Source organism: Pseudocercospora fijiensis (assembly GCF_000340215.1).
Source record: "Pseudocercospora fijiensis CIRAD86 unplaced genomic scaffold MYCFIscaffold_2, whole genome shotgun sequence".
NCBI lineage: Eukaryota > Fungi > Ascomycota > Dothideomycetes > Mycosphaerellales > Mycosphaerellaceae > Pseudocercospora > Pseudocercospora fijiensis.
In genome coordinates, this window is record NW_006921533.1 from 6,740,648 (window position 1) to 6,752,775 (window position 12,128).

General features: G+C 50.9%; 5 protein-coding genes across 5 annotated transcripts in view; 4 read left to right on the forward strand and 1 right to left on the reverse strand.

Annotated features, from left to right (window-relative positions):
- Positions 1-3,012: 3,012 nt before the first annotated feature.
- On the forward strand, positions 3,013-3,531 carry MYCFIDRAFT_29484 (uncharacterized protein; the record flags this gene model as incomplete). The annotated part of the gene is made up of 1 exon (XM_007924146.1): positions 3,013-3,531. The coding sequence occupies one exon, from the start codon at positions 3,013-3,015 to the stop codon at positions 3,529-3,531; it is 519 nt and encodes a 172-aa protein (XP_007922337.1).
- Positions 3,532-5,683: 2,152 nt separating this feature from the next.
- MYCFIDRAFT_77411 (uncharacterized protein) lies at positions 5,684-6,221 on the forward strand (the record flags this gene model as incomplete). Its single annotated transcript, XM_007924587.1, has 2 exons — positions 5,684-5,686; positions 5,787-6,221. The coding sequence occupies 2 exons, from the start codon at positions 5,684-5,686 to the stop codon at positions 6,219-6,221; spliced, it is 438 nt and encodes a 145-aa protein (XP_007922778.1).
- Positions 6,222-7,871: 1,650 nt separating this feature from the next.
- On the forward strand, positions 7,872-8,608 carry MYCFIDRAFT_210608 (uncharacterized protein). Its single transcript, XM_007925737.1, is given in 2 exon segments — positions 7,872-8,288; positions 8,308-8,608. 1 exon segment carries the CDS (start codon positions 7,914-7,916, stop codon positions 8,286-8,288), a length of 375 nt encoding a protein of 124 aa, XP_007923928.1. The 5' UTR covers positions 7,872-7,913; the 3' UTR covers positions 8,308-8,608.
- A 191-nt stretch (positions 8,609-8,799) lies between these two features.
- Positions 8,800-10,807, reverse strand: MYCFIDRAFT_107749 (uncharacterized protein; the record flags this gene model as incomplete). The annotated part of the gene is made up of 3 exons (XM_007925738.2): positions 8,800-8,911; positions 8,976-9,850; positions 9,914-10,807. Coding segments are annotated over 3 exons (1,881 nt in total), but the record flags the coding sequence as incomplete, so codon positions are not given.
- A 411-nt stretch (positions 10,808-11,218) lies between these two features.
- MYCFIDRAFT_162375 (uncharacterized protein) overlaps positions 11,219-12,128 on the forward strand; it is a 1,318-nt gene continuing 408 nt past the window's right edge. Inside the window, exons 1-2 of the mRNA XM_007925739.1 lie at positions 11,219-11,379; positions 11,488-12,128. Coding sequence (XP_007923930.1) covers positions 11,275-11,379; positions 11,488-12,128 — 746 coding nt within the window. The 5' untranslated portion in view covers positions 11,219-11,274. The remainder of the gene's footprint in view (positions 11,380-11,487) is intronic.

The following is a 12,128-nucleotide window of genomic DNA, read 5'->3' on the forward strand; positions in this document are numbered from 1 at the left end:
TCGGCTTAGTGCGATTAACTTAGTATAATAGGCTATATAGAAGGCCTTGCTTAATAATTAGTACGGTTGTTTTAATAGAATAGTACGTATAGGTCCCGTTCTTCGGGCGTAATATAGTTAAATCGATAGTTTTCGTAGCTATACCGCTAAAAGCTTAAAATAAGGACTATCTAGCTACTACCCTTAAAGGGGTAATCGAATACTATATAAGAAGGGTTATGTTAGTAGGTAGATAGGGTAGTAGTAGGTATAGGTAGTATTCGATAAGGAGCTAGGAGGAGAGGGAGGAAGGCAGGCAAGTTAGCCTATTACTAAGCGCTAAGCCCTGCCTAAGGCACTAAGACCCTAGCTTTACTTAGCCTAGTTACATGCTAATCACGTATAGCCTCTTTAGCCCTAATAAGATATTCTATAAAGTACTTGCTATAGGCGTTTTATAGGTACTCTATAGTAGGCGTTATATAGGATAATTACTATAAATAGTTCGAACTTCGAATACTATTAGACTATAAGCGTTTTAGATAGTATTTACTATAAGCGTTCTAGATAGTACTACTCGCTATATATATCTCGGATAGTTACCGCTGTAGGCGTTTCGAATAGAACTCTATACGCGTTCCGGATTAGACTTAGTATAACTTTAGAAGCGTTTCGGATTAGAACTAGTAATTACTATCTAGCGCGTTCTAAATAAAACTTAGTATAGGCGTTATAGATAGTAGTACTAACTATAAGCGCTCCGGATTAGACTTACTATACGCGTTTTAAATAGTACTTAGCATTATAAGCGTTCTAAATTAAAATTCCTATAAGTGTTTTAGATTAGGGTTACTATAGGCGTTTTAGATTAGACCTACTATACGCCTTATAGGTAGTACTTACTATAAGCGTTCCGACTTAGAAAGAACTACTTACTAAAGATATTTCGAATAGTACTCGCTATAGGTATTCTAAATAGTAATTACTATAGGCGTATTCCGGAAGTAGTTACTATAGATATTTTAGACTATCTTACTATAAGCGTTTCTAATAGTGCTTGCTATAAGCGTTTCTAAATAGTGCTTTCTAATACCTACTATAACGTGTTCTAGACTAATATTACTATTAGCGTTTAAGATATAACTTACTATATACGTTTTAGATTAGGCCTACTATAGGCGTCCTAGATAAGACTTACTATACGCGTTCTATATAAGACTGTCTATACGCGTTCCGAATAGTACTTGCTATAAGCGTTTCGGATTAGACTTACTCTACGCGTTCTATATTAGACTTTCTAACTTACTATAAGTGTTCTAAATCAGACCTACTATAGGCGTTATAGATAGGAGTTGCTCTAAACATCTTTAATTAGTCTTACTATAGGCCTTATAGATAGCTACTCGTCGCCTTAGGCTTCTCGTATGGCTCTTCGAGCCACATTAACACTAGTATAGGAAGACGACGAACGGAGCGTGGGAGAATTGCCAAGTCTGTGCGTCGCGGAAAGCACGGCTTTTGTGTCGCCACATTCCGGTGAATGTTTGACACGGCCGATGCCGTCTGTTCTGAAGTTGAAGCGTCTAGACAAAATGACCTTCAAATGTCACGTTACTGGAATGCCACCTGCGTGTGCTCTTTTGAGGAGTATCATCATGATTATTGGCACTTGTGCCGAGGACTTTCCCTTGCGGGCCGAGCTGTCAAGCCCACCGTTGTTCGGTGTTCGACCCAGATCCCCCAATTACTCCTACGTGGACGTCTCACTCGACAGTGAGAATGATTGCATCACTTGTCTTGTGAGCACCCCGGAATGAAATACCCGGCCGTCAGTGATTTTGGGCCGGCCCCTCTTCTTCTGCATCTTCACGCTTACGCGCTTAGCACAGCTCGCACGAGACGAGACGGAGACGAGACGGAGACGTAGCTGCTAGCTCGTTTCGAATGTCTGCCCCAGAAGTACTGCGAGCACGGTAGCTACCTCAGTCTTCGCTCACCTCTGCGTCCTTTCTCCCCGACTTGCCCGGCATGGCTTCCTCTGCAGACCCGAGTTCACCTCGTTCGGAAATCACCCATTCAACGGACTCGTCGAGCAACACTCCAGCATCGTCAGTAACAACGAGCTCAGCAAACTCAAAGACCTTGCCCGCAAAGGATCCCAATACCTCTCAGCGCATCTTCTCAGAGAGTAGGTCCTCCAAAGAACAGCCGACAACCGCAGACCAATTGATTCAACTTACGATTGATTACCTCGAAGCCATTAACTCTCGCTCTTGGGACGAAGCGTGCAAGCTCCAGGCTTACTTCCACCCTGCTTTCATCACCGAGTGTAGATTCACAAATCGAGAACAGACATTTCTGGATAGTGTGGAAACTATGCGTGAACAGGCAAAACTTTTCCCCAAGTATCGCGCAAAACTTATCGAGGCATCTGGAAACATAGACGATGACGGAAGGGCTGCTCATTGCTTCTTTCACGCTGAATGGCTCGACTGTCCACCTGGAATCGTGATCAAGGTGGTCTATGCTATAGAATGGAGGCATGTCGACGGGATGTGGCTCTGCTACAGGACGAACGTGCTGCCTGGGGTGGACGAAGTGGTTTGAACGAGAAGCGCCTAGGAAGGCATCCCCGATGCCTCTGCCAACACCAGGTCTCAAGCAGGATTAGCCCAGCATTTGGCGCATGAAACGGATCCGGGCAACCTCAACATGATCTTCGCCTTAGACTTGCGAGAGAAACACACCCCAACGACTTGGTTCCTTCTCTGGAGCCTACGGCAACGTCACTGCCAGCGGTGTAGCTGACACACTCGGCGTCAAATTTGCTAGAACAGCATTTTGAAGCGTCCCTTACGCCTGCCGAAATGGTGAGTGTGACTTCTCGGAGGGTGTACTCGCATTTTGCAGCCACAGAAATTGTGTAGTTTGGAGCACGGCTGCGCAGCTCTCGGAATGACGGGCTTCTACCCGGGGGAAGCAAAATCTCGAAGATGCGCATCAGCTTGAACGCACTGTGAACAGTCGACAGCGATGATTTTACCAGGAAAAGCAGCCGTGGAGCGTGGCATCATTCTCGGGCTCAGGAATGCTGCCGTCCAGACACAGCCATGTGGAGTCGACCTGACTGTGCGGGCTGTGCGTAACTGGACATCGGCTGGTGCCATCGACTTCGACATCAGCTTGCGCGCCAACGCCAAAACGGAGCAGCTTGCATTCTTGAAGCCAACATCCGAAGGCTTGCAATCATCTCTACGCCTGGCACAAGGAGCCTATCTGATCGAGTTCCATGAGAACGTAGACATGCCACTGGACATCATGGGTCAGATCTACGTCAGAAGTTCTATGTTCCGATCTGGAGCTCTCGTCACTGCCGGCGTGATGGATTCTGGTTACAAAGGTGCTATTGGAGCCATGTTACAGGTCGTGAGCCCGCACGGATTGCTACTGCACGAAAACGCCAGGGTGGCACAAATGGTCTTTCACGAGATGAGCGAAAAAACGGATGGGTATAGCGGAGTGTACCAGGGAGCTCAGAGCATTGGACTGTAGGGTGGCATGGGATGCCCGAAGGCGAATTCTTGGTTGTACACTCTGGAATGCGCTGTCTCTGTATCGTGCCCTCTCTAACCTCGTCATCCCGGACTCCGGCTTCCTCGCTATCGACGACCCACACTTCTCCCAGCATTCTAAGCGCAATTCGGTGCTCAAACTCTTCCTTCCAAGGCTCGCCACAGCTTATCATTTACGTACTCGCACACGCCTTGCTCCAACGAGAATAGCTTCGCCATGCATCATCTAACGTCTCCGATGTTCTGGTTTCTTCGTCTCGATCTTTGCTTGCGAAGTCTGTCCTGTGGCTTTTGCTCGAAGACTTCGCTCGACGAGCACAATCCCGCCAATTAATGCGACCATCAGAAGTGTTTCTTTCGGAAACTCGTTCGAGCTCATGATGAAATGCTGGTTCGTTTTCTGTCGATATGCTCCAGTGCTGTTATGCTCGTGGTGGTGTGTCTATACTGCGATCTGTTTCGCGCTTTGGTGCTTGGTGTGGCCAACGTTGATGGAGACCGGGGTGATGCGTGTAGTCGAGAAAAGGGGCAGGGGATACTCGCGCCACACAGAACATCATTGCAGCGCAGGCTATGACGCTGTAAGACTTGCGGTCAGGCTCTCGGCCTTACAGATGCTCAATGCTGCCAGCGCATGCATGCAAAGAAATCTTATCGTCAATCCTACGGGCAGTGGAATAGAGTTCAGGCACCCGTGGTATCCCTGCCATATCAGCGCTTGAAGCGGTGAAGTAGCGCCACTGCAACGACATATCCGGAACTATGCATTCAAGATGACCGTGTGCATTGTCTTGGCTTGACTAAGTCCTTCTCACTTCACCTCAGAACATCTCTGCAACGAGAATGATCCGCCAGCCTGACGCTTTCAAGGTCCGTGGCACGCACCTACAGCCTCTCTTGGAAACCAATCCTCCCATCGCCGCTCTGCAAATGGAGGCGAGAAGCCATTGGACACTGTCGCACCGTGACTTTGTCAATTCTCAACCAAGACTGCCAAGAGTGCTGCCATATAGCATCGATGAGAATAGATCCTCACGAGTCCTCACCACGACCCCATTCAATCAGCTCACCTCTCCATCGGTATGGAATCTCCTGCTCCCAGCGCCTAGCAGCGACGAGCTCGGTGACTCTGTCTCTCACTCCTTGTTGAGCCGCTGTCAAAGTGACTCCCCGCGTTAGTGCATTGTCGCACCCCTCAACCCAGACATTGATGAAAGTCCAGGTCAGCTTCGCCGCGCTGAATGGATTCTGGTAGAAGATGGGCTCATCGCGTATGCGTACGCCGTTGTCATCGAATTCTCTCAGCCACTTGTGCGCAAAGATCGCTGGGCTGCAAGGCTGTTGGATATTAGCGATTGGATTCGGTCTCAAGGGCCTGTGGAGCAATTTACAGGGCCGAATCGCGGCCTATTGGTGCTGATGTCTGCCATATTGCCTTGGCGGCTTCTTCAATGGTCAACGTTGGTGGACGACTTCATCTTCGAGATCACGCTATGCTCAGGACGGGAGACTTGATTTCGGCGACAAACGCTGAATAGCGTGCCGACTGTAAAGTGAAGTGTCTCCGTGTCGTGAATCCTGAGGTGGATTTACGATCGCAGCCTCACGCACGACGACTCTCGAGTCTCAAGTTCAAGATGTGTATACATACATTCTGTTCCTTGGTCTATACTAGGTAGTCGGAACTGATACCTGGACACGCAGAGGCTCGGCAATTCTTCAAGTACTGTACACTTGGTTTGCTCACCAAAAGCCTGGTAAAGGACAACTACCAGTGAAAAAAGACCACAGCATAGGCCAGAACATTGAATGAGCTGAACGGACTATCAGAAGCGAGATCGAGAACTCCCAGACCAAACACAGGAGTGGTCACTCCCATCGCCTTGGCACCTGCTGCTCTCTCCGCATGATCCTGTTTTGAATGTGGAAGTAGCTTTCGTGGATGGGAAAGCAGTGCTGTGGGCACTGAGGGCAACAGCGATGGCTGAAGCAACACCACCTCGATCTATCTTAACTTGTCCTCCTGTCTTAAGATCACAATATTGTTTCCGCAACCATATTACCATCGCTGATTCAACACCATCACTACAGATCAACATTCGACATTTCCAGCAGAAGCAGAGCAGATCATCATGGTATCGGCTTCACAGAGCGCTAGCACAGCTGCATCTCAGAGTCCAGTACGAAGATTATGAGGAGACATGTTACATATCCGCTGACTGACATCCTGCATAGACCGCGAAACAAGATGCATTCATTACAAAATGGTTCCCGCAAGCCGTGACACACTACAACAATATGCTCAAGCGGAGCAGCGACGAACTGTGGTCGACTTTGGGCACCGAGGACGCTCGGCGCGCTTTTATCCTCTACCAAATATTCTGTTCAGAGTTCGCCAAACATCGCGAGGAGTTCATCCGCGAGCGCCTTAACACGCCCGATAAGAGCAGAGAGAGGATTTGCGGGGCATGGGGAAGATTCTTCGTACAGATGAAAAGGCTCAGAGAGGCCACCAATGTTCTCCTCTTGGTATGGGAGGCATATAAGAACGGACATATGGGTCATGAGAAGCAACAATGGTTCCAAAGGCGACCTGAGGCCTTTCAAGAGTTTGTCCAAACGTTTCCAGAAACACTCGAGGATGCCGCAGCAAGAGGGTCCTGGTCTTAGTGGCTTCCGGATTCTTTCGTGGCCACGCTATCCGAGGAGACGGAGAAGAAATTATATGTGATGTATCGTCTGCGTCGGGGATCGTGGTTCGCTGAATGGGACCTCAGACACGAACTGTTCCAGGAGTATGAGGAGTGGATGGCGCAGCGAACGGAGGCAAACGAGAAATGCGACGTCGCTGAATTCCAGAAATGCCATTGGGGACTCCTGACGCCTCGGAATTTCTCATCGAAGTGGATCGTTGACGGGATTTTGGTGGTTTGTGCAGAGAGTGAAGACTTCCGTCAGGCCCTTGTCCAGCTGCTATGCTTAGCCTTCTAGGGCTTGTGGGCGGCGAGGTGCGCATCAGCTTGCAGGAGCAATACTCATTACTACCGTAGCGAATGCAGGATCTGCTATAGGACATGTTTACCACAATGCCGACTTTGCCCAGCTCTTTCATCGTTGGCAAGACTCTCATATTAGAGCGCTACAGAAGGCCCTTCACCGCTCTTGCCACTTCACTGCCGCCGACTGCTCGTTCTTTCCTCATGCAGCAAGCACGCTAGCAGCCGTTGAAACTTCACTTCGGCTTGGCACGCGCGCGCATTTCTCGCGGCACGACCTCAACAACAATCTCAAAACAAACACCCTCTTACGCAACACCCTCACTTGCTATACCCAACCAACAATACCAACGCACAATAGCAAGCATCCACCGAGCACCCACAATGCATGTCACCACCCTCGTCACGGCAGCCTTGTCGCTGACCGCCGCCGTCTTCGCCCCAGGCGTTGACGCCGGCAAGCGAGGTATGCCTCACTCAGCCTACCGACGTTGACAACACTGACATGTCTCTTAAGAGTGCGCCTTGTGCCTGGAAGAAGCAGGCGGACTCTCAGGCTGTGAAGCGGAGGCCCACGGCATTCCCACCATGGCCTGCCTTTGCAACTACCCAGGCTACTCGGTGAGTCGCATCTACAGTGGCAACTATCAGCTGAACTGACGCTGTGTAGACTTACAAGCTCTGCAACTCTCGGTGCGAGGGACCCGATGGCTGGCCAGAGAGAGCCCCTAGCCATGTTTGCAAGAACTGGACCACCAACGCCAGCACGGAGATGTTCACCTCCACATCCACTGCTACCGACCTCAAGATGCTTGTTGATCGCGCAGCCACGGCTACTGAGGTAAGTAACTCGAGTTCACTTCCGGGCTCGTGGAGGAAGAAAGGGATGTTTCCGCATTGGTGGGGCGGCGCAAGTCGTGGAGGTCACCAAATTGGCAGAGGCGGCCACTTGGGGATGTGTGGACCAGACGGCGCTTCATGCGCTTGGGCAAGCGACGAAGATCTACCAGACACTGTAAATGACCTGCAACCGAGTTCGGTCAGTGCATCTCGTGGCATGCAAAGGACTGATGTGCTGACAACGTCCTCTCTCCAGCATGGCCACGCTCTGCCAAACACCGCAGCAGAGCTCGGCAGTCAGAATCTCGCCTCCAACACGCAAGCCCATCCAACCATTGCGGTGACCGCTCCTACCTATCAAGCTGCCACCCAGAGCTCTGCGTCAATGACCACCACAATTGACGAGTCTGACGGCGCTTACTCCGTCATGGTCATCTACGTTCCCGGTCCACTCTCCACTGGCCCAACTCTCTATACCACCCTTACCCCCAGTCCAAATGACGCCTTTGAGGCACGCTCGAAGATCATGCATGGTACATATCACTTCTGCGGTGTCCCCGGCGGCGCATGCGCCAAGGACGATAACATTATGCGTAAGTCGTCTTCCCTCTTCCCAACCACCTCTAGACTAACACTGGCACTCTCAGCAACCACCACGTCCGCAATCCCAACCTTCTTCCTTACAAAGCGCCACGAAGAGCACAACGCCACCGCTGCTCGCTGGTCCAACGACACCGAGCTCGATTTCAACTCCACCTCTCGTCCAGGCGGCCAGCCACCAACCGGCGCTGCTGCAGAGAGCAAGGGCCAACGTGTTGACAGTAACAAGGAGAAAGTCTGGCTCATCGCCATCCTGACTGCTGGTGTCGTTGCCTTTGCGCAGATTAAGCGTCGCGCATAAGACACGGTGTTCCACAACGACCATGAAAATCCTTGCATACCAAGAAAACCCGGCATGGATTGGAAAGACGCGGAAGCGATCGAGTACGATTTTCAATTTCAAGGGAAGTACTAATGCTTTGCTTTTTTTCTTCTTCATCTGCTGTGCGGATCGGTGGGGTTCGGCGTCGGGACTTTCAAGGAAGGCTTCGGCGCATGGAGTTCCGGCTGAGGTTCATATGGCGATTGACAACAGGATTGAGAATTGAACGAGAAGCCAGAGGGATTCAATTCAGATAAGCATCAGAAAAAAGGAGTTTCAAGAACAGTCCGGTTTCATTTGTCTTCAATGTCGTCCAGCTTCTCATCGCTCGCTCGTGATCGCGTGAAAAAGACCCGCCTCGAAGGCGATCAAAGAAAGAAAATCATTTATGCCATTAAAAAAATATGCTCATACTTTCTCTCTACTTTGCTTTGCTTTGATGATTTCGCTCAAAAAAACAGCATAAGGTACACTAGGAAAATTCTGTCTGTTAATCTTCGTCAAAGATGGCCGTGGCGTTGGTCAAAATGGTCTCAACAGCCCTTTGCTGCCAGCTTGCGTCCGCAATGTGAGGGCCTTGATGTGCGCCCATGAGAGTCGGCCTGGAACAGGAAGTCAGCAAAGGGTTCGTGTTTTCAATGTATGTTTGAGTGTGTTTGAACTTACGCCAAGCAGACAGCCAAATTTGCAGCCGTCATCCTTGTCTTGCTCTCATTCTGCATCACTCTTGCCAAGTGGAGGACCAACGCTCTGAGCGTGGCATAGTTGGCGTCTGGGAGGTCATTGATGGCTTGGTGAAGACCATCTCGTCGCACGTTATCATCGTCTGTCTGGGCTGCTTCGATGAAAGAGCCGTAGTTGGCTCTTGTGAAAAGAGGGTCTGGCAGTTCTCGGAAGAAGCTTTTCAGGAGAGATGTGACGGCGTTCACGTCGTGGCCAAAGTTGGCAGGATTTCGGAAATCCAGCTGTGGTGCTGCAAGAGGCAGAGTATCAAAGGCATCACGAAGTCTGTTGACTTGAGCCATGTTACCTGTTTGGCGGTATATGCCCTCGATCTCCAGGCCGAAGAGGTCTACAGCTTGGATGCACTGGAAGACGATAATCGGCACCGCAGACTGATCGCGGGCGAAGAGATCATCAAGAGACATGCCAAAGACGCGTCCTTTTCCTGTTGCTGGTGGCGTTGGGTTCATTCGAGCATCAGATGCTGGGATAGGACCTGGAATGGAGCCTGTCGTCTGCTGATGCTGTGCACCCGTGCCGAAGCTGCCGATGCGTTCTGAAGGGTGAGTGGGATACGGTGGTGAGGCGTATGTATCGCGGAGAGGTGCTGTCTGAGGGTTGTACGGAGATTGTGTGGTGGCATATGACGGTGTTTGAAGATCGCGGTCATGAGATGGGGGACCTCCATAGCTTGCTGAAGGCGGTTGGTATGGACTTGCTTGGGAGGGAGATCCATATCTGTTGTTCATGGAACCCGGTTGAGAAGAAGCCACGTTGACCGCGAGTGGAGGCTGCGGCGACACGGGTTGTGATACCGGCTGTGCAGGTGGAGGCTGGGTCAAAGTCGGCTGTCGGATAGGCTGCGATTTTGGAGCAAGGACTGGATGCTTCTCATATTTAATATCGCTCACGTCTTGCGGCCTTTGCTTGACGCTATGCGAGAAGCTGGCAATGTAGCTCTGGAAGTCCTTCTCGTTATTGATGTCCAGCACCAAATCTCGCAGGCTTCGTTGAGTGGTCGAGCCATCTTGCAATGGGCTAATCGCAAGACCATTGCCCAACAACAGCTTCTCGTTGAATGTGGCGAACTTCTGCAGCTGCAAGGTGAGAGCACTATCGCACTCCTTGATGAGGTCTTGAAGCGCTTTCACAGCCTTTGGTCTGGCCTCCTTGAGAAGGCTCAATCTTTCTCTCTTCGCTGCACTGACCTTTTGCTCGTAGTCGTCATCGGCAACCTGGACTCGTCTTAGGAGATCTGTCTCATGCTGCTCCGCGCTCTTCGGTCCCTTCAGACCAATTCGTCTGCTCCCTTTCGATTCGCCGGTCCTCGCACGATCGTAGTCTTCAGCAAGGCTGTCGTACTTGGCTTTGGCCTTCTGCATTGCCTGTTCCGCATCCGAGGCATTCTTCTCGGCCGCGAGACCTTCATGCTTCCACTGCTTCCTCCCGCGCTCCATGTTGGTGCTCAGCACGTCCAGATCCTCGTGCATCTGGTGCAGACTGAGCGCGAATTGCATGCCATTATCAGCCATGCGCTCATGCACCCTCAGGACCTCGGTCAGCTGGGCGCCATAAGTGCCCTGTCGCGTCTCGCCTCTCTTGACATTGTCCAACTGGCTTTGTGCGAGACGCTTGAGGCCCTTCGCCTGCTCTTCTTCCAACGATGATCGCTTCTTCAGGAACTGGGCAAAGTCGCGCGCCGAGGCAATGCTCTGCTTCAGCCTGTTCAAGAGGGTGTTGATGCCAATGTCCGAGTACATAACATCATCTACCCGCTTATCGTACACGCTGTCGCCGCCGCTGGTATTCGGTCTGGCGTTGCCGTCGACCTTGGGCGAGCCTGGTAGTGAGGACGTGGCATGGTCGTCGCCGTTGGCCTCTCCATCGCGGAGGAACTCGCTCGACATGGTGGCAGGTTTCGAGTATTAGTGATTATGTACAGCAAGTCTCACAAAATGGCAGTCTGAACGAAGTCTCAATGTCTGCCGAGTCAAGATCGAAGCAATTCAGTTTGATTTAAGGGTTTCCATGGCATGCGACAGCTGTAGCGCAGCAGCCGACGCCAACGCCAAAGCCTGACGACGCACCTCAGCCACGAACACACGCCAGCAAGGATGGCGCGGTCCGAGCCTACCATCCATACGTATGACGCGTTAGAGGTTAGCCGCGATCGACCGTCCGTGAACATTTGATGAAGTGAATGAAAGAACATCCTGATCACAGCAACACACATTGAGCAACCATGGCGCCGCCGCTTGGCTGGGAGCCCAGCGCTCAGACAACTCATCCCATCGAATCAGATCGATTGCCTCAAGAAGTCGTTGCTTGCTTGAGAAACGCGAGATTTGTATGTCACAAGAGCTTCAATCCTTCTGGGGAGTCTGCTATATTGTAGCGATAAGGAATTTAGTGCTTAGAACATTGGCTATGCAAATACTGACATCGATGCGTACAGCTCCATCTGGCAACATGCACCAACAACGTCCCACACGTATCTCTCATGAACTACACCTACCTGCCTTCGCACCCATTCCCTAGCTCATCAAACCTCCCATCTGGACCAACGATCATCATGACCTCGAACCCAAGCTCAAAGAAAACTCTCAATCTTCTCTCAAATCCTCACGTCTCAGTCTGCATACACGATTGGGTATCCTCCCGACCTCCAAATACATTATCCGGCGCCGACCGCGAACGAAGCCCAGCAGGTGGACCTCGAAGCAGTCTTGCAGCCATGCTTATGCAAATGAACAGCACAGCCGTCTCCTCAAACAGCATCACAATCAATGGCGAAGCCCATGTCCTCGAAGCCGGGTCTGAAGAGGAGAAGTGGTGCAAGGAACAGCATTTGGCGAATAACACTTTTGAGGATACGAATGGTCAGGCAAATGCTGCTGCGGAGCTTTTTGGCACGAGTCCTGCTCAAGCTGGAGGTGGAATGATGCAAACCGGAGATAGTGGCAAGGGAGCATACATTGAGAATGAGGATGCGAGAGTTGTGGTTGTGAGGATTCGGGGTGGAAGGATATCGGATTGGAAGGGCGGGGTCCAGGATTGGGCGATTTCGACAGACAGTAACACTTCCAGAGCGGTCGC